This window comes from Callospermophilus lateralis, chromosome 4, assembly GCF_048772815.1.
Source record: "Callospermophilus lateralis isolate mCalLat2 chromosome 4, mCalLat2.hap1, whole genome shotgun sequence".
Lineage (NCBI taxonomy): Eukaryota > Metazoa > Chordata > Mammalia > Rodentia > Sciuridae > Callospermophilus > Callospermophilus lateralis.
This window is the reverse complement of record NC_135308.1, coordinates 72934757-72957038: the sequence shown is the minus strand read 5'-3', so window position 1 is coordinate 72957038 and position 22282 is coordinate 72934757. Positions and strand designations below refer to the sequence as shown.

Below are 22282 nucleotides of genomic sequence, written 5' to 3'. Positions count from 1 at the left end.
GTATCATTTTTGAGAACAGAAAGAAATCTGATATCAAAAGACCCCTCTTTTATATAAGAAGATAATTAAGATTCAGCAGCTAATTGATGTTTTAACTTCAGAAAGTTTCCTTTTCCTACAGTGTCTGAAGGCGGGAAGACGTTAAACATAGTTTCTATTGGCTCCCAGAAGATGGCCATGTCAGTGGCTGGTGCTATATAATCCCCTTCCTGTGGTAGGAGCCCCATCAAAAGCTGGGAGGGCTCCCTAGATCATCTGGGGAAGCCGATGCTGTGACCAGAGGACACAAGGAACAGACGGATTATGCAGAGACAGGGCCATCTCCAGGGACTTGCTTTTCTCCTCCTTACTGTCATAGTGGATGCTCAAGGTAAGAATAGCCCCACTTTTTAAGACCAGGGAGATGATGGATTAGCTCCAAGGATCTGGGAAATAATCATTAGGATCCTAAAGAGAATGCCTCTTTATAGATCATTTGGTTTTGACCCGCTATCATCTGAAGTGACAGTAAATGCTAATCTTTATTCTGTGTATATGCAAAAAATTAGATGTCTCATGCATCTCAGTTATTCAAAAACAACGATGGGATGTTGCAGAGATATAAAGTTTGTTCCCAGATCAACCAGAGACTATATTTTGGATTTACACAATGACATCTAAAAACTCACTTCCCAGGTTTCCTATAACAGTTAAAGGCTGAGGGATGCCCTCAGGCTGGCCCTCTTATCTGTTCCTCCTGTTTTCTATAGTATGCTTACTCACTCCACTAGAATTTCTGCCCTTTTAGCCAGTGAACTGGTGTGTTTGTGCATATGAAAGAGAGAGAGAGAGAGAGAGAGAGAGAGAGAGAGAGAGAGAGAGAGAGAGAAGAGGAAGGAAGAAATAGAAGTGCCATAGGGAGTGATGTACCTAAAGGGAGAAGGGAGAGAGAGAAACAGAAAGAAAAATGCAGGAGAAGAGAGGCGAGAAAGATGAGAGAAAAAGGAGGAAAGATTGAAAAACAGAAACAGAGACAGATGCGGGGGAGGGGTGCAGAGAGGTGAGGTGATAGAGTAGAGCAACTAGTGGGTGAAGGAACTTTGAAGTAAAAGTATGAGCAGGAGCATGCCTGCCCACTGGAAGTCAGCTGTTTAGACAGGAGTCCATAGAAATCACTCTGAGCCATGGTGCTGGATTTGATAGTGAGGACAGTGTTGGTGATGATATATGTGTATGTTCACATGACAAGGGCAGATGTAAACCTTGGGGTGTATAAAGAAAGCCCCCAACACAGATAATATGAACTGTAATTATACCACAGATAAACCTGCACCTGCAGTCTGAGCCTGACATGTGATTCTTTCTCTTCCTCAAAAACCCACAGCTCAGGCATTTTCTGCCTCACTATAGTATTTCCCCTACCCAGGGTTCTTGGCAGACCTTTGTCTTTCTGCAGGTGTTTTTCTCTCCCTATCACTAGGATTGATGGTCTTCTGATCCCCTTGTGCAGAAAAAATAATCTATACCAGATGCAGAAGGTCATGGATGAATTGATGTTAGCACTGTAGGAAGAGCAGGGATCTGGCCTTAGAGACTTCAGGATGAGCCTCTGGTGGTCCAATTTTTCTTTCCCTGTGGGTACTCAAACTTCTTCTCTCACATGCCAAGAAACTACTCCTTAGAACAACCCTGTGCTTGTGCAAGTATTCCTGGTGATTTTTTTCCCTTGTGGTTTCCTCAGACCTTACATGAAATGTGGTGCACACTGGACCTGTGGCTCAGTGCAGTTAGGTTCCCAGCATTTGAGCTCCTGAAAAGGGATGATCTAGCCACATCCTGGAGAGCCAGCTTTTCTAGTTATAGGTCCTGCCTGCTTCAACAATGCCCTTCACATCTCTGTCTCTACTCATTTTTTTCTTCCCTCTTCTAAACTCTCTGTTCAGAAGTCTCTTTCCTTCTTCTTTGAGAAACTCTACCCCTCCCAACAAGAACAAGATGTTCTGCTCCTCACTCCCTTAGTATATGTCTAGAAACATCCAGTTCTTTGGATTCTAGGCAAAGACCCATGATGGTGTCCTGTCTCCAAAACTGTCTGGCTCTTAGGGGTGGGGATGGACTCTCAAAACGAAATGTAAAATTATGTTCTGATTCCATTCTGGTCTCTATTATCAAGATCAGTGAATGGATTTCTATTCAGGCTGAGAAGAAATTATACCTCCTTCAAGCAAACATCATTTTTCCTCAAGGAGAACATTATCCTCAGAGGATCAAAATATCAAAACACATGTTCACATATTAAAGCACTTGGTTCAAATGAATTTGCCCCATCTTCTTGCAAAATTTCAACCTTGGAATTTTGCTGCCAGAGCATTAAAAATTCCTTAATCCTAGGACATGTTACAAGAGCCTTTACTGCCAGTAGTCCAGGTGACCACAGCAGCCTGCCAGATCACACTGGACACATTCTGTAGCACAGATTTTGTGGGTGTATCCATGATAGTTTCCACATTGTTCCTCAATACAGTTCCAAGGCATTGCACATTCAGAAGTGCTCCCTCAGAATTCATCTGAGAGCTACCCAATTTCTCCTGCTGGCTTATATCTTATACATCAAGGCCATACAGGTGTCAGGATCTGTTGCCCAGTTGTTCTGTGGAGTATTTCCTCTGTATACTGGAGGGTTCCCTAGAGTACCTAGTACACTGCATTGCTAGATGTAATCATCCTTCATTGTGCCTTAACAGGCACCAGTGCTACAACAGTGAGCACACTTCTCAGTGACACAACACAGTGGGGGAGTGGACAACTAAACCAGTAATAATGATAAACTATGATATGTACAATAATTAAGAAAGTAAAGGCTGCTGTGGGAACACAATAGGGAGTCAGCTAACCTACTCAGAAGTGGTTAGGGAAGACTTCCTAAAAGAAACAGAAATACAAAGGGATACAGTATATTTTAAAATTGAAATTGCTTTTTGATATAAAACTGTATATATACACCTACAACACCTTCTATTATAATGCTATAATAGAAGTCTCCACATTTGTGTATGCACACACATTTATTAGTATAATAATAATTCTTATATTATTAATTTTTCTATTTTGGGCAAATGATAACCATTAAGTAGGTAAAGAAATATATATGTTTCACTGTTCTTAGAGTTCTTTTAACTTCTCCTAGATTCAAAGTTTATAATTTTTATCATAAAACAACATTTGTGACTAGTAAAGTCTCATGAAGATTATATTACTGAGGTAGTTTATAGCATAAGAATAGAGGGTTTGATCTCTGAAGTCTGATGGCCTGGCTTTGAATGTTCATTTTAATTTTTTTATTAAAGTATTAAAATATGCAAGAGTTTCAAGTCTCAAGCTCTAGGAATTTTTGTGAAGTGAATACATGTAAACAACACAGAAATCAAGAAATAGAATATTAACAAGTAGAGGATAACTTCGTGCCTTCTTTCAGGCAAGGTTAACCAGTTCCCTGACTTTCAATACCACACGTTAATTGGTCTACATGGATGCATCCAAAGAGTATGTGACACCTTGTTCCTCATTTTGTTTATTCAGCAAAATATTGAAATGTAGGTGAGAGGATACAAAATAGCAGATATATAACATGAACAAGCCTAGAGCTCTAACACACAACAGGAGAACTCTAGATAATAAAATTGTGCTCTTTCAGGGATTCACGCTAAATGAGTAGATTTTAGTTGCTCTTGCCAAAGGGGGAAAAAAAGCAAAACTAAATCTGGGTAAGTATGTGGTTTGTTGGTTATGATATTTTACTTCACTATAGTAAACATACATATGTGTGTATACATATCTATGTACGTATGTATAATTTACCATGGAATCATGTAATATACATTAAATATTTACAATAAGATTTATTTAAAATACTTTATTCATTTTATTACATAATCACTTTTCATTGTGTGGATATATCTCAATTTCTTTATCCATTAACTTATTATGGAAGAGCTGAGTGACATCCTAGTTTTGTTATTATAAATAAAAATGTTAAGAACTTTCATGTCATACCTTTCATAGCTTTGGAATATTATTGAAATTGTCACATCATATTGTCAGTTTATTTCTTTTAAAGTAACAGCTGGAGGTTCCCGAAGTTAATACTACCATTTCCATTACTACAAATCTTCTCTAATACTTGCTATTTAATCTTTTACAAATTTTTGTGAATAAGTTTAATTCTCTTTGGATCTAACTTACTCTCCCCTAGTTACTAATAGTTTTCTATACCTTTTGTGTCTTCATTGGTCATTTTTATTTTTCATTAGGAAGGGAGGCATAACATGAGAGTTTGATTCTAGGCTCCTGTTATGTTCAGTGACCTGTATGATTATCCTTAGGCCAGTACCATGCTGTTTCAATATGGTAGACTTATAGTACATATTGAAGTAAGTGGTCTGATGTACTTCTTTCAAAAACTATTATTAACCTTTATGATTTTTGTTGCTACAATAAGATGATTTAATATTTATATCTTACTCATGTCTTATAGCTATATGAGTACTAGTAGATATTTGTAGATTCCTAGTTTCTCATGCACAATTATATTGTCTTTAAATAAACACAGTTTTACTTCATATTTCACAAGCTATATACCTTTTCTTTCTTTTTCTTGCCTTTTCTGGGGCCTAAAATACAAAAATAGAATTTTAAGAGAGACTGTTATTGTAGTTTAATGAGATTCTCTTTTATTCCTATTTCCCTGGGAATTTTCATTATAAAGGGATATTAAATTTTTTAATATTCATTTTTTAGCTTTAGGTGGACACAATATCTTTCTTTTGTTTATATGTGGTGCTGAGAATCGAACCCAGTGCCTCACGCGTGCTAGGCAAGCGTGCTACCACCTGAGCCACATCCTCAGCCCCTTATATTTACTAAATGTTTTCTCTCCATCTAGTGTAACAATCATGCATTATTATCATACTTATATGGGGAATTACTTTCATTTACTTTTTTTAAAAAAAGCCAACATTGCATTCTTGGGTAAACCCCATTTGGTCCTGGTGCATTCTGCTGTTTGTATATTGTTGAGTATGACTTGCTGTGTTTTGCTGAAGATTCTTGTGTCTATATTTTTGAAGAATCTTGCTTTGTGCTTCATTTATTTTCTTCTAATGCCTTGATTTTGACATTATATCTTATTGACATAATAAAATGAATTATAAAGTGCTTCCTTTTCTTTTCTGAAGAGCAAAACAAAACCTAGAACTCATAATTTTTCTATGAGAAAATCACCATAATTCACCACTAAAGGCTTCTAATCCTGGAGGTTTTTTGTGAGGATGTTTTAAATAATAATTCAATTTGGTTATAATTTAATATGATAATGATTTTTAATTGATATACAAAAATATAAAATGTACACAGAATTATGGGATACCAGGTGATCCATTCTACATATGTATTGTGCAGTGCTTAAATCAGGCTAAAAATATCTATCTCCTTAAATATATATATATATATATATGTAAAATTTATTTGTGGTGAAAACTTTCAAAATCCATACTTGGAACTTTTTGAAATATGCAGCACATTAACATTATCAATAGTCACCCTGCTGTTCAAGAGCACAACAGAATTTCTTTCTCCTATCTAGCTAATTAACTTGTAGTCTCTCATCAGCCTCTCCCTATCATCCCCTCTCCCCCCATGCCTTCAGTCCTGCCAGCTACTTGTAACTTACTCTTCTTTTCAGTGAGATCGACTTTTTTATACTGCTAATCTTAGAGAGACGGCACTTATCTTTCTGTACTCTGCCTGTTTCACTAAACGAGGAGCTCTACTTGCATCCATGTTTTTGTAAATGGCAAGATTTCATGCATTTTGGTGCTAAATAATATTCTGTTGTGCATATACACCACATTGTCCACATCCTCTCACTCATTAGTGTATTTTTATAATAGTCATTCTTACTAGAGTAAGACAATTTTCCATTGTCACTTAGTTTGCTTTTCTTGAAGGTGACGGTGAGCATGTTTTAATATACCTGGTAGTCCATTTTTTTGTGTGTGTGTGTATGGGTGTGTGTGTGTGTGTGTGTGTGTGTATACACATTATATAATATATAATATATAATATATATTGTATATACAAATGTGTATTTATATATAATAATATATAAATACACATAAAATATTATATATAAATACACATACATATATATATTTAGTTAGTTATTATTTTGTTTTGGTTTGTTTTTTTTGGGGGGGGTTGGTTTGGTTTTTTGATTTTTTGTTTGTTTGTTTGTTTTTTGTGGTACTGAAGATCGAACCCAGTGCCTTATGCACGCGAGGCAAGCACTCTATCAACTGTGCTATACCCCAGCCCATATTTTGAGAAGTATCTGTTTTGATCTACAACCATATTTTATCAGGTGTGTTTGTATGTATGTGTGTGTGTGTGTGTGTGTGTGTATATTTTAAGCTATACATTCTAGACATTAATCCATTTTCAAATGTATAGTTTACAAATATTTTCTCCCAGTTGTGTAGATTGTGTAGATTGTCTCTTCACTCTGTTGCATATTTCCTTTACTATGTGAAAGACTTTAGCTTTTTTGGAAATCCCATTTTGTTCCACTACGTTGGTGGTGATTTTGTTTTTTTATTCGTTCTTGTACCAGTTTTGGAAAATTATTTCTTCCTAGAAACTTATTCATTTTATATAAATTGGCTAATAATTTAGGATGAACTGTATTACAGCATTTTCTTTTCAAGGATAATGTGTAATTGTTTGAAATGGAGTGATACTGTCTGCTTCATTCATCATACTGGTAATTTGTGTCTTCTGTATTGTTTGCTTGATCAGTCCAACTAGGTATTTTTCAATTTTATTGCTATTTTTGAAAAACAACAGAACTGCAACAGCAGGCATGATGATGTAGGAGTCACTTGCTCAGTTACTGTCATTGTATTGTCCAGTGTCTTGGAGAAAGAAAAGTTCTAGATTAGAAGGTTTCTGATTTCTGGGGAAATAGGAGGTGGATAAGCTAGGAAGGATTCAGAGGTCTTTAGACCAAGACTGTTCAGTTTCTGATTGTGATGAGCTTCTCTTACTTCCTTCTTGTGAGTCTCAACTACAGGTTTCCCTTCTCCTATTGTCTGTCTTTATTTTAATAATATTTCAATTAATATTAACTGTATAATCTTTATAGCTTTGTTCTTATAGGTTTCTTATAATCGAAAAGATCTGCAAACCAACAGATATATCTCCTTAGAGACAGTGAACCTGTCATAAGAAAAGACTAGAAGGAAGTTGTACTTTTTTCATTTGAAGTGTTTCCATATGTGTAGCCTGAGACACTGTTTTGCACTAGGCTAGTAGATGTATAGGCACAGAGGATATCATTAAACAAATCACAGAGGAATTTATGGATTACTACAAAGTCATAAATCTCTTGCAAATTCAGAGAAAAGAATGCATAGCTTTTGGTGAGAGGGAGAACTACAGATAGAAAGCTCTGAGTTGTGGATTCTCCTTTCATCTTTACTGCAATCCATTCTCTTCACTTTTTTTAACAAAACATCTTCATAAACTTGAATTAGAAGGCTGTGTGTTTGCAACTCAGTGTTGAATTGAATAAAATGTCATTAGGTGTGTATTTTAGTAAGACATGACAGTTTCTACCTGTTGCATTCAGTCATAAAAGTGCATTTGGTGTTATTTGATAAGAATGGGAGGGTAGAGACAAGTGGACTTTGGAAAGGTAAAGGAGGCTTGTAGTAATAGGATTTGACATGAGAGCTGACTATGTACTTAAGGATTCTCTGAGCAGAGCTGAAGACTCAGTTGTAATTTGTAAAATTTCCTGTGTATGTTTATGTGAACTCTGCATGGCTACTGTAGAAAAAGAGAAGAATGAATTGTAAGAGTGACTCAAGTTTGAGGCACTAAGAAGATCAAAATGTTGAAAGGAGGGGTCCCAGTGATGAGATTTCATTAAGAATTTTGCCTTAGGTCAAAGTGCACACATACAAAAAGAGATGAAACAGAAATGTATATGACTGAAATATTCATTTTGCCTTTGCTTAGATTGTTTAATATAAATCAGTAGTCCTCTGTAGAGGCAATATAAATCAGTAGTCCTCTGTAGGGGAAATATCTCTTTCTTTGTCCACCTAGGTCGTTCATAAACTTTTCAAATGACTTGAAACTATTTCCTTTTCTTCTTTCCACTAGAAATAAGGAATCCCAAAGAGAACTTCATTGCTTTCTTGTGATTTATATTCTCCACAACTACAAACATTTTTGCAACATGGAGATATCTAAAAATTATTTGAATTTTGAATAAAATAATATGAGGTAAACTCTCAATATTGCCTTCAAATAGCCATCTCCAACATAAATAACAAACCTGAGCAGAAAGTTTACATATACCTCTTTGAAGTCTCCCTTTTTCTTCCATTTTCATCATGTGCTAGTCCAAGGCTATTATGGCTATTTCTCAGCATTTAGTGACCATGCTTTTTGCCCCTTCTTTGCCTGGATTGGAATATCATGCAGCCATCTCTGCCTTGGAATGTAAAAAAGCAAGTTTGGTCTTCAAGGAACATACTTCAGTTTTTGTGGATCTGTAAGTGGCCAAATACCACATGTAATGGAGATATCCCCAGTATCTCAAGCAACACAGTGCTCTGTCCCAAGAGAAAGTAGGAACCTGGAGTGAATGTATGAGAGACAGATAGATAGAGGTGAGGATATTGCCACAGGACCTGGGAGTTGGTTGAATGCAGATTGAGTCACAGCTACAGGCAGGATGAAGAAGGCAACCCTGGACATAGAGAAAGAAATATATGTACAATCTTGATGAAACATGTTGAGAACCATCCTTGTCATCCTATCTCTTTGGTCTACCTGGATAAAATTGAGACCTAAATCTCTAATCATGAGAGGGATTAAGAGGAGACATTTCCTGTGGTAAATAAAACCCTGAAAAGAGCAGAAATGTGGAGAATTGAGGATCTTTTAGGCTCAAGCACAGATACGGAGGAACAATTTTCTAGTCTGGACCTGAGATTCTCCTATTACTCAGGTTGGTGTCTTTCTTGCAAGTGAGTCAATTATGAGAAATGAAGGACACTTGTCTGAGAGGAAAGTTGAAAGTATGTCCCAGGAGACTGAAATGCATTATATACCTTACATTGAGCCAAGGGAGGAGAAAATGTGCCATAACCTGGCATGTGAAGCTGTCATTGGGAAGAATAAAACAAGGACATGAGAGGATAGGTCAGGGTGTCAACTATATTCTCCAAATTTATAACTTTGTACAAATCACTAACCTACCACAGTATACATCTCTGCCAAAATAAAAGGAAATAGTGCTTTACAATCCTCAATTTAATTTACAGGTTAATAATCTTTAATCTTAATACTTAAAGAAGTCACTATCTGAAGATATGATAACACTAAAAGATATTAGTGTAATCATCTGATATGATAACACTAAAAGATATGCTATGATAACACGAAAAAATATGATATGATAACACTAAAAGATGATTCTAGAAAACAAAAATGAGTGTTTTTACACTACAGAATCAAAAGGATAGTACTTTCTTTGCTTAGAAATAAAACAACTCCCAAATCTGAACTGTGCAACAACCACATTTCTATCATTCTAAGAGTAAACACACATTCTAAGTTGTGCCAAACACATATTTTCAGTCACTTATAGACCCAATACCCCAAAGTCTCATAGGCCACTAAGAATTAAATTTTTCATGGTCTGAGCCTGGTTTCTTTCTTATTTGACTGAAACACAGATGTGTCTTTTCTTCTAATTACTGATTTAAAAAAAAAAACTGAGTATAGTTCTCTGTAATGCAAGACAGATTTTAAAATTTATGGCTTTCTTTACTTTTAAGTTTTGCTCTCTGGGTCCTATGGGTATCTCTGTAGAAGTACATTAAATATATTAGTTTTAAACACAGTGACCATTGGTAAATTTGTTCCTCTTTAGCTAGACTTTCCAAAAGCGCAATGACTACTATAGTTTGGATCTTAAAATTGTCCCCAAAACCCTCTGGTAAATGCTTAATCTCCAACATGGTTCTACTGGGAAGTGAGAGACCCCTCAAGAGTTCGAAAATAGTGGGAATCACTGAGTCAGTAAGGGCCTGCTCTTGATGGAGACTATAGAACTCTGACCTCCTCTTAACTCTTTTCCCAGACACAGTTGAACAATTTGCTGTACCTTGTTCTTTTACAGTAAGGGGCTATGTTACCCCCCAAAATTAGATCAACCAAATACTAACTGTAACTTCTAAAATTGTAAATGAAATTAAACATTTTCTCTTTATAATGCTGATTATCTCATGTGTGTCTGGTAACAAAGTATCCCCTAACACACTAACCTGGCTGACAGTTTTAGTTACAATGTTTATCAATGTAAGACATAAAATTCCATTTTTTGAGTCAAAACTTTTAAAAATGCTCTTATCAAATCAATGGCCAATGAAAAGAGTTTTGCTACATCCCAGAAATTAAGGATTTTAGTCAATATGGAAATATGGAGCCATTTAAACAACAAGTTGAAATTTTTATGTTAGTAGGAAAGTGCTCAAATATGTCTTCTTTACAATAAACTTGGATATTAGTGGATATATATGTACATGTGTTTTGTCTTTGCATTATGAATGACTTTCAAATGTATTTATTTAATCACTGAAAAGTTTATTTTAGAGCACAATAAAAAGTAGTGATTAAATACTATTTTTTAAAAAATTACACATAAATTTTCAATAATATAAAAATATATATGTCCTAATGATCTGAGGTGTTTCCTTTTAAATACTAACTTCCTAAACATATAATTGTCTTTTGTCTATATTTACATTCTGCTGCAATGCACTCTCATAAGAACTTAGTTCTTTTTAATATATTTTAAAATCTCATGAATATTTTTATAGCAGCCTTCTATTTCAAAAATTTCTTTCCTATATTCACATTTATTTTGACTTATGCACTTCAAAAATCCTATTAGTAACAATTTAGATGTTCAACTGAATTCTAACAAATGTTTGCATTCACTAAAGAGAACAGTATAAAAATTATTTATGTTTTTACTTCAAACATAAGATCTTTAAAACCTTCAAAAATACTTGGAGTCTTAAGGAAGTCAGGGTCTAGTCTGACATGATGGAGATTTAGGCCTACTTTTTCTTCTGATAGGCAGATGTCTCTGGTTTAATTCCCTAGTTTCTTGATACACTTTGAGTTGAGTTTTGTGGATGGTGAGAGATAAGGGTTTAATTTCATTTTGTTTCATATGAACTTCCAGTTTTCCCAGCAACATTTATTGAAGAGGCCATCTTTTCTCCACTGCATGTTTTTGGCACCTTTATCTAATATAAGATAACTGTAGTTAGGTGGGTTTGTCTCTTGTGTCCTGTATTCTATACATTGGTCTATACGTCTATTTTGGTGCCAATTTCATGCTGTTTCTGTTACTATTGCTCTATAATATAGTTTATGGTCTGGTACAGTGGTGCCACCTACTTCACTCTTCTTGTTAAGGATTGCTTTAGCTATTCAGGGTTTCTTATATTTCTTGATGAATTTTTTCTGATTGCTTTTTCTATTTCTATGAGGAACATCATTGGGATTTTGATTGTAATTGCATTAAATATGTATAGTACTTTTAGTAGTATGGTTATTTTAACAATATTAATTCTGTCTATCCAAGAACAAGTTTGATCTTTCCATCTTCCAAGGTTTTCTTAAATTTCTTTCTTTAGCATTCTGTAGTTTTTGTTCTAGAGGTTTATCTTCTCTTTCTTTAAGTTGATCCCGAAGTAATTTTTTGAGGCTATTGTAAATGGGGTAGTTTTCCTCATTTCCCTTTCAGAGAATTTATCACTGATATATAGAAATGCCTTTGATTTATGGGTATCAATTTTACATCTTGCTACTTTGATGAATTCATCTATTAGTTCTAGAAGTTTTCTAGTGGAATTTTCTGTGTCTCTAGGTATAGAATCATATCATTGTCAAATAGTGCTAATTTGAGTTCCTCTTGTCCTATCTGTATGCCTTTAAGTTCTTTAGTTTGTCTAATGGAATACTATTCAGCATGAAAAGAGAATAAAATCATGGCATTTGCAGGTAAATGGATGGAGTTGGAGTACCTAATGCTAAATGAAATTAGCTAATCCCAAAAACCCAAATGTCGAATGTTTTCCCTGATATAAGGATGCTGATTCATAATGGGGTATGCGTGGGAGCATGGGAGGATTAGACAAAGTCTAGATAGAGCAAAGGGGAGGCAGGGTCAGTGAAGAGGCACAGAGGTAGGAAAGACTGTGAAATGAGATGATGGACATCGTTACCTTAAATGCATGTGTGGAGGAGACACGAATGGTGTGACTCAACTTTGGGTACAATCAAAGACATGAAAAATTGTGCTCTATGTGTATAATATGAATTGTAGTGCATTCTGCTGTCATAGATAACAATTTTTTTGGGTAGGTGTGTGTTTACTTCACTTTTGTCTTTTTCCATCAGTTCCCTCCTTCAAAGATTCATTTTTGCTTCATGTTATGTGAGGATATTACTGAGAGAAAAGGAGGTGGGAGAAACACACTTTGTTGTCTACACATGAACCGAATAACATATGCACAGTGACTAATCACCAATATATCCTGAAAGGAGTGATGTGATTGGTCATTCATTATGATGAGCAACTCTTACTTATGACTTGTAACCAAAAATGTAACAGCAAAGTTTGTATTTTATGTTACCACTGCTTAGCTAAATATAATACCAACAACATGCCTCAAGTTTTCATAATTATGGCATTTTTTGTTGTAATTACATAGATAACAAGTTTGAATAAAAAGTTTAAAAACAGTTTGTTTGCTTTCACAAAGGTCCTACATAATTCCTGTTAGATTTATTTTCTTAAATTTAGTAAATGCATTCCAATTTGCTGCTAAATATCTCGTCTTTGGGGGCACAATTGCTTTTGATCAACACAGCACTGATGGTGCACTACTAATCCACTATCCCTGATAGACTAGTAACTATCACCTCCCAAAACACAGGAGAGGTCAGTAGGAGACATTGCCCTGTGTGGGCATATTCTTGTGGATCAAATATACATTCTGCGGCCTACAGTCTCATCTGTGTGAAAAGGACATGTCTAAAGAGCAAAGGTAAATGAAAGAATCAGGAATTGGGAAGGAAATGTGAAAGGAAATTTCTAGAAGCATCAGGTCCCCATTCCTCATGCTTTCTCTTTAGAAGCTCATCTTTTCTGTAATCTCCATGGTTTTATGTATCAAATCATTTTTAATTGAGTGCCTATCATTTGAAGTGAAAATTAACATTAAGAAATCCCGCACCAGATATTTTGTTTAATGTCAATATCTAAACAAAGACCTCAGGCAGTAGGCTTACTATGTTTCAGAACTCCAAGGAGTACTTACACAGTAAGTATTGTTTACAAATCAGAGGGGGAAGATGCCTGCCAATTGTTTCAGTAAACCATGGAAAATGGGAATTACTGAAACAATGCCAACCACTTTAAACCACTCTCATGCTGTGATATATTCCACTCCCCAGTATTCAAGATGGGCCACTCTGAACATATATTTGTAATTTTGTATCTATATTATAGAGGTCTAGATGAGCCAATCATAACATTCTGAAATATGTTTATTCATGACTGTAGACTGTGCAGACTGAGCAACACACAGTGTATGGCACATCACTTCTATTAATGAATACATTATTGTATGAAAAACACAGGTGTGAGGAGGGCAGCTCACTAAATTGGTAGTATTTTACCTCAGTCATCAGGAAACAGAAAAGAAGATGAAAAATTTTCTTCTCCAGATTCCTATCAACCAGTGAAATATTAGAAAAAGAATGTGTATTTTTGAAATTAAAATCAATTACTGTGTTTAAACCATTGTAACAAAAGGAACACCTTTCTAATTGAAGGCTTGGGTAGGCTATAGTAATACCCATCTTTAAGAATCTGGTGATCTTGGTTTGTAGAACAGTGCACACCTGCATCTGAGCCACACCCTGACTGTGTGTTGTTTACACCTCATCATTTGCAAGAGTCCATCCATCCCTGAGAACTACAGGTGAGGATCACGTGTCCGTGTACAGTTAATAGCAGACTGAGATTTCTAAATCATATATTATTCTAAACATCTGTTCCATGGCTTCTGGGTGAATGAAATTTCATGACATAATGCTAGAACATCCTAAATTATCCATAAGTACTTGAGGGTTTATTTAAAGATGAGGAAAGGATGCTCAGTTTTCACCGATGGTACTGCTTTGTTCACTTCAGAATCTGTTTCCACAGAAGTCTGATACTCAGCTAAAGCTCTAAGAATGTTCAGAGAATGAATTTTACTGTTTTCATGACCTTATCAGACTATAGAAGAATTATGTCTCATTGATCTGGGAAGAGTAGAACTCTGAAGCTGACTTCTGCACTGCAAATGAAGATGATGTGTATTTTGTAGCTGTTGTGTGGAACACTCTGTACGTGTTTGTTCACTTGATGTATAATGTACTCTAGTCCTATGTTTGCGTGTTGATATCTTGTCTGGATGACCAATGTATTAGTGAAATATTAAGACATCATTAGTATTGTATTCAACTTTATTTTCCCTTTATATCCAATAAGATTTGTTTCATAAAATTGGGTGTTCTGTTTCACATGCAATTATAAACATTATATCTTTTTGATGGTTTGTTCAACTTACCACTATATAGTTACCTTCTTTGTCTCTTCTAATAGATTTTGAAGTGTGCTTTTCATATATGATCATATATGGTTACCATCATGACTCAGAAAGAAGAAAACAGGGGCTGGGGATGTGGTTCAAGCGTTATCTCGCTTGCCTGGCATGCATGCGGCCTGGGTTCGATTCTTAGCACCACATACAAAGATGTTGTGTCTGCTGAAAAATAAATAAATAAATAAATAAATATTTAAAAAATTTCTCTCTTTGAAAAAAAAGAAGAAAACAAACAATAGCAGTAAAAACAATATAAAATAAACAAGCTACATAAATACAGTAATAATTAAATAATTAAAGCTCTCTTGTTGTACAGGAGGAGTCTCAACAATAACTTAAACTGCAGTAACCATAGATAAGGGGAAAAATGAAATAACAAGAACATCAAAAGTTAGTAAAAAGATTAACTCATGAAGGAAAATTACAGAAGGAAAATAAATATGGAGGAAGATTGAGAATTTAAAAGAAAAAGAAAAATATGTGCAAAGAAATGAAAAAACAAGAAAGAAGAAAAAGAAAATAAGAAAACAATTCAGAGGCTGGCACATTTACATTAAATCTTAGAAATCATTCACACAAAAAAAGGTACTTTCATCTACTCAAGGTAGCAATCCTGACATTTCTAGAAATATTTATCAGACCTTATGAAGAACTCTACCAATAACAACTTTAACTCTGATAGTACCTACCTAACTTCTAGTTGAGACTACTTACTAGATTACAATAAGTTTAAGTTTCTTTTTTTTTTTACACAATTAATTTTCCTACTTGTTTTCGTTGGAAATGAGACTTAGCTGCTGCTCTGGTGTAACCACTTCATGTCTTACCTAGCAAACTCTGCATTCTGAAAGCTTAGTCTGTGGGAGGGAGTAAAAGACTTCTCATTCTCTTTGTAAATGCAACTACTGACATGATTCTTTCTCCTCAGACACTCCACAGCTCCGCCTGGTGGATGGGGGCAGTCGCTGTGCAGGCAGAGTGGAGATCCTTCATCAGCATTCCTGGGGCACTGTCTGTGACTACAGCTGGGACCTGAAGGATGCCCATGTGGTGTGCAGACAAATGGGCTGTGGTGAGGCCCTCAATGCTGTGCCCGGGGCATTCTTTGGAGAGGGATCAGGGCCCATCTGGCTGGATGACGTGAAGTGCACAGGCAAGGAGTCCCATGTGTGGAAGTGCCCTTCTCTAGGCTGGGGGCAACACTACTGCACACACAAGTTGGATGCAGGAGTCATCTGTTCAGGTATGACCAGTGAATTCCCCACTGTATTGCAGAATGAAAAAGTCTAATGAAGTGAGTGTCTTATCCTTAGGGGAATAGAAAGTGAGCAATTCAGAGAGGACAGAGCTAGGTTCTTTCATAGACCCTGAGTGTTTGAAATAGCTGCAAATAATGGGCTTCATTTGTTTCCCTTTTTGTGAACTTCAAATATTGCTCTTTCCTTTCTCAATTCTCTTTCTTGATAAGATAGGTTTGTTGTAGGATAATTCCACTTAAAAGCAATATTCATAATTTTGTTTCTCTAATTTATTTTTAGGATTACACATAAATTACCATACACACCCTGTTTGTAGCACTTTTCAAAAGACATGCAAGAATGAGGCTCTACTTTACTCAGTTGAATTGAGTACTTATATATGTATAGCCAGAGATATGTTTGCACTGGGTCAGTAGGATTATGGGCACAGAGCTGGGATTGAACACCTCACGGAAGAATTTTGGATTACTGCAAAGTTGCAATTCTCCTTTCCAGATTCAGACATCAGAATTCTTAGGACATTGGGAAGAAGGGACAGAGAACTGTGAATGAGAGTTACAGGCTTTCTTCCATCATTACTACAGTAGAGTCTCTCTATATTTTCATTGCAAAGTAACATCTGTATAAACTCATACTTAGGAAGGTTAATGTAATCCAGTCCTGGCTAATCAATGTTGAATGCCATAAAATATCAATGCATATTTATTATGGTAAGAGATCATGTAGTTTAGGACCAGGATGTTTATTCAGTGATCTCCCACAAATAACACTTAATAAACTTCATTCACACAACAAACTAGCTTGATCAGAGACAATAAACTCGGTGAGTGCCGGTTTTTAGAATATTAAAAAGAAAGGGGAGGAAGACTGAAAGTTTCCAACCTCAGGCAGCCCAGCATGAAGAGAGAGATGCATCCTTCTTGGGAACTGGAAAAGAAATTGAGCTCAGGCCTTGGACTTAAAACCTAGGACAAGTCCTGCCAGAATGACACCTGGTGCCCTGTAGAGTCTGACAACACTGGTTGTTCACCAGCGCCCACAGACTGAGAACCTGGAACTGTGTTTAGTCAGGCAGCAAAGAGACTGTCTCCACCAAGCTGCCTCAGCAGAGGGGGAAGCAAGACTCCACTTGATAAGGAGCAGGGCACAGGGCTGGCATAGGACTTTGTCTTGGGGCTCAGTGCCGGGCCCACCATGATGATACTCAGCACACAGTAGGAATTAGAGGCCTCAAATGTGGGACAGAGCTCATAGGGAGAGCAAGACACATGTGCTAGTGGGACAGACTCAAGAAGGGCCTGTTATCACCTGTGGCTGATTACAGGAGTCTTGGACCTTGAGTCCACCTCAGCAGTAGGCAGCTCATAGCATTGAGGGCCTGTGTCCCTTCTCAGTTTTGTGTTGTCCTAGAAGGTTGTTTCCTCAGGTTGTGAAATAGCATGGCAGCATTGGTGGCATCAGGACCACCCTATTCATTCCTCCCCAAAGTTCCAGACAGCACACTATGGAGAGAGTAGAGAGGTTTAGGGGTGAAAAGTTAGTTGGATACCCAAATTTGTTCAGACTTTCTTATAAATTTGACTTGAATTTTTGGGCTCTATATATTATAGTACAGCTCTCAAGAATGAAAGATAAAGAATCTCAAGGAATCAACAGAAAAGAAGAAACAACACATAGGGTTGGCCTAGTTCACCTGATGGCAGGCTTCTCCATAGTGAACATACAGGCTAGAAGTGAGTGCCGTGAGACTTTCATAGAGCTAAAAGAAATATATGCTAATCAAAAATAATTAAGACAGCAAAACTATCCTTTACAGAAAAAGGAAATACAAAGACATTATCAGACATCCCACCAAAAAATTACCATATGATGTACTAATCCACTGCTGAGTGTATATCCAAAGGAAATAGAATCAGGATGTTGGAGAGACATCTGTACTACCATGTTTATGGCAGCACTACTGACAGTAGCTAAGAAATGGAATTAAACTACATGTCCATCAACTTAAAAATGGATAAATAAATTTACACAATGTAATAGTATTTAGGGGGAAAAGGAAATCCTTTAATTTACTACAGCATGCATTAACCTGGAGATCATTAGGTTAAGTGAAATAAGTCAGGTAAAGAAAGACAAGGGTCTTATAATCTCACTGTATGTCAAATCTGAAACAGTGGATCATATCAAATTTAGACTTAAATTGTGATTATCACAGGCTGGAGAGTGTAGGGGATGGAAATGGAAGGCTACAGATTGATTAAGGGATAAGAGGATTTGCTTAGATAGGAACTAGTATTTCTAGTGCACCATTGCATAGTAGGGTAAATATAGAAAACAAGAATGAACTATATTTAAAAGAGCTATAAGAAAGCATATGGGAAGTTTTCACCAAAAAGAAATGAAGTGTTTGAGGAGACAAATATAATACAATGTAAACATACACCAGCACATCCATTTACTCATTAAAATAGATATTATTTGTGTTTTTAGGTATCAGTTCAAATAAATTTAAGGAAAATGACAAAATATGATGAAAGACTATATAGTTTATATCTAATGGATTCAATGATACAAGAAAAGTGCATTGGGAGGTAAATTTTATAACAATGGGAACAAGGAGACAAATTGAATGTTTTAAGATGATAGAGGAAGCTCACAGTACTGGTGGATGGCAGGTAGATTGACAGAGACAGATATACAGACAAACACACAAGTACCTTTTTAATATGAAAGATAATATGTTCACATAGAAGAAAATAAAAACATAAATTACAACATACACACACAGTTATATAAATATATATGAGTCAATCATTCAAAATTGACCTTTTTAATTCCTCTTCCTAAATTTGTCTTTACATGCTTACTCAATGGAATTCCCATTCTGATATCAACTTTTAATCCATTCCTCACACCCTGGGAAAAGAAAAGATATCAAGCATTGCCTGTGACATGTAGCTACCAATTCCAAGCCAAGATATTAATTTTGTTAGTTAATGTCTTCCATAGGATTTGTGCGTTTGGATGGAGGACATGGACCTTGCTCTGGGAAAGTCGAAGTAAATTCTGGAGAAGGATGGACTCCAGTATCTGATGGGAATTTCACATTACCCACAGCCCAGGTCATCTGTGCAGAGCTGGGATGTGGCAAAGCTGCATCTGTCCTGGAGAACCTGCCTTTCAGAGTAGACAGTGAACAGGTCTGGGCTGAAGAGTTCCAGTGTGAGGGGCTGGAGCCTGAGCTCTGGTTCTGTCCCAGAGTGCCCTGTCCTGGAGCAAGCTGCCACCACAGAGGAGCTGTGCAAGTTGTCTGCTCAGGTGAGACTCACAACAGGGCTTTCACCTCCCTATACACTCTGTGGAGGTAAGAAAAATATGTGATGTTGCTAAAACCCTGTCTTCTAACAGGATATACAGATGTTCGGCTCATGAATAATGGCAGCTCTCAGTGTGAGGGTCAAGTGGAGATGAAGACCTCTGGAGGCTGGATAACTCTTTGTGCCTCCCACTGGAATATGGCCAATGCCAATGTAGTTTGCCGTCAGCTGGGCTGTGGAGTCGCCATCTCCACCCCAAAGGGAGCATACTTTGTGGAAAGAGGAGATGAGATCTGGAGAGACCGATTCCACTGCTCAGGGTCTGAGTCCTTCCTGTGGAATTGCCCTGTGAGTGCCCTGGGTGTTCCTGCCTGTACCCATGAAAACACAGCCTCTGTGGTCTGCTCAGGTAAGAGAGATCAGGGTTGAATGGTACTTGAGTGACGTATCTCTAAGAGCATTCAGTGTGAAGAGCTGGCTTTAAAAATGAAACATTCTGGGCTGGGGTTCTGGCTCAGTGGTAGAGTGCTTGTCTAGTATATGTGGGGCAGTGGGTTCGGTTCAATCCTTAACACCACATAAAATAAATAAAAATAAAAGCAAGAACTAAAAACAACTTTGTAAAAAAATTGAATGTGCAATGGGATTATGATCTAATCTTGAGAGAGAACAGTGATATTAAATGGAAAATTGTTAAAAACAATAAATGAAGAAAAGAAACATTTTGTGGTGAATTATGATTCTTCTCAATAATCATCTTTCAGGCCCTCTCAAGGGGTATAAGGAGGAGTACTTTTTAAGTAAGCATCATTATTTATTGAAATTCATAGAGAACAATGTATAGCAATGAATGACAGCTCTGTCAAGTTCCTCACTCTGGACTATCAGAGAGCTTCAGTGGCTCCTAGATGTCACAGTCACATCCCTCCAGTCACTGTGCCCTGCTCTCCTCCAAAGAAGACCACTCTAACATTTACTGCTAAAGAAAATTTTTGTCAGCCTTGGACTTCTATGTAAAATAATGGGATATCGTCTCTTGTTGTGTCTACTTTGACTCCACATTGTGCTTAGAATTCACCTATTGTGCTATTTGAAGCAGAACTTTATTGATGTATTTATTTATTTATTTACTTACTTACTTATTTACTTATTTTTGCTCTTGAGTTTTCTACTGAATGACCACATGACCATGAATTGATAGTCAACTAATATTAAGATTTGAGACTGGTTGACTTCTCAAATAACGATCCTACATATTAACATGGCAATAGCTTTTGGTGCAAATATGTATGTATTTGTGTCAGGTTTGTAACACTTGTCCTTTTACTTTCACTCTCTTATTAAGGTATTCTTTCAGGTGTCAAATGTTCTTAATGAAGCACAGCTTATCAACATTTTTTGTACACATACAACAGTTTCACCATTAGATCATAAAATATTCTCCCAGTTTGTCTCATACATGTTTAATTACTTTTCTTTAATTGCACAGTACTGGGGATGATATTGTAAGGGTGTGTATGATGTGACGAAAAGTTTCACATTATTGTTTGGACAGCAAGTTGACTCAGCATTATTACTAAAAAAGCTTTTCCCCACCACAGGATCACCTTTGAAATAAACAATGCAGACTTTCCTACTCATTCTATACTCTGTTCCATTCAATCCTGTTGTTTGTGTATTCTTGCAACTGTACTTATCTCTTTTATTATTATAACTTTATTAAATGACTGAGTAAGATTTCTTTAAGAATTACTTTAAAATAACTCTTCTAATTGTGCAGCTTCTATTGCCTAATGCATTAGTCATACTTGGTTATATGCATTTCACATGAATTTTAGAAACAACTTCATATATATATGTATATGTGTGTGTGTGTGTGTGTGTGTGTGTGTGTGTGTGTGTGTGTATATATATATATATATATATATATATATATATATATATATATAAATGCATTATGGTATTTAGGTTGAAATTGGACTTGGAAAACACATGAATATGGAAATAACTTACTTCCAAGCTATATCTAATTTCTCTCAGAGATTATACATGGCCTTTATGATGTTTACTTCTAGGTATTTTTGTGTTTGGTGCCATTAATGTTTGTTTTGGTGAAATATCCTAGAAATGGCTTTAATTGTTTTCACCTTTATTTTTGTATGTGTGTAGGAAATGGGTTGGTTTTTCTTTTTTCTTTCTTTCATTTTATTCATTTGTGTTAAATTGATAACTCTGAAAAAATGTCAAGGATAGTATAAAATTCCCAAGTAACCCTAACCAAATTTCCAAATGCCACTATTTTAATATATTCTCTCCTTGTGCTCCATTTATGCCTAAATTTATCAAATCTTTTTGAATGAATAGTTAAGACTAGGTGGTTAATATAATGTGTCCCATTACTCCTAAAATATTTTCATATGTAACCATAGCATTGTTACAAGTTCCATAAATCCACCTTGCTGTAATATAATCATATAGTATTAATCTTGCTCAGATTCTTATTAATTTTCCCAAATAAGTTATTCACAGGAAAAAAATGTATGGTAATGTGCTACATTAAGTTCTCATGCTTAGTTATCTTTCTTACTATGAAACTCTTAAAATTTTTCTTTGTATTCCATGCTAATGATATTTTTGAGGAATACAAGCCAACAATTTATGAAAATTTTTCACTTTGAGCTATGGCAATAAGCAAAAATAAATAAGTAATAAGACAACTTGTAAATCAATGTTTGAGTCTGTTATACATAAATGAAAATTGGCTTTGACTTTTTTCCAATGTAGAAATGTAAACTGTATAGGTTAGAAAAATTAATCACAAAACATGTCTTTCTTAAATTCATGTACAAGAATTTTTAGATCAGGTTGGACACATCTAGTACTTTAAATACGATCTACACCCTGTAGCAATCTCCTCTCTATT

General features: G+C 35.8%; 1 protein-coding gene across 1 annotated transcript in view; it reads left to right on the top strand.

The window, feature by feature from the left end:
- The first annotated feature begins 303 nt into the window (after nt 1-303).
- The window catches only part of LOC143637776 (antigen WC1.1-like), a 69260-nt gene continuing 47281 nt past the window's right edge, over nt 304-22282 (top strand). Inside the window, exons 1-4 of the mRNA XM_077109255.1 lie at nt 304-370; nt 15712-16026; nt 19052-19360; nt 19451-19768. Coding sequence (XP_076965370.1) covers nt 304-370; nt 15712-16026; nt 19052-19360; nt 19451-19768 — 1009 coding nt within the window. The remainder of the gene's footprint in view (nt 371-15711; nt 16027-19051; nt 19361-19450; nt 19769-22282) is intronic.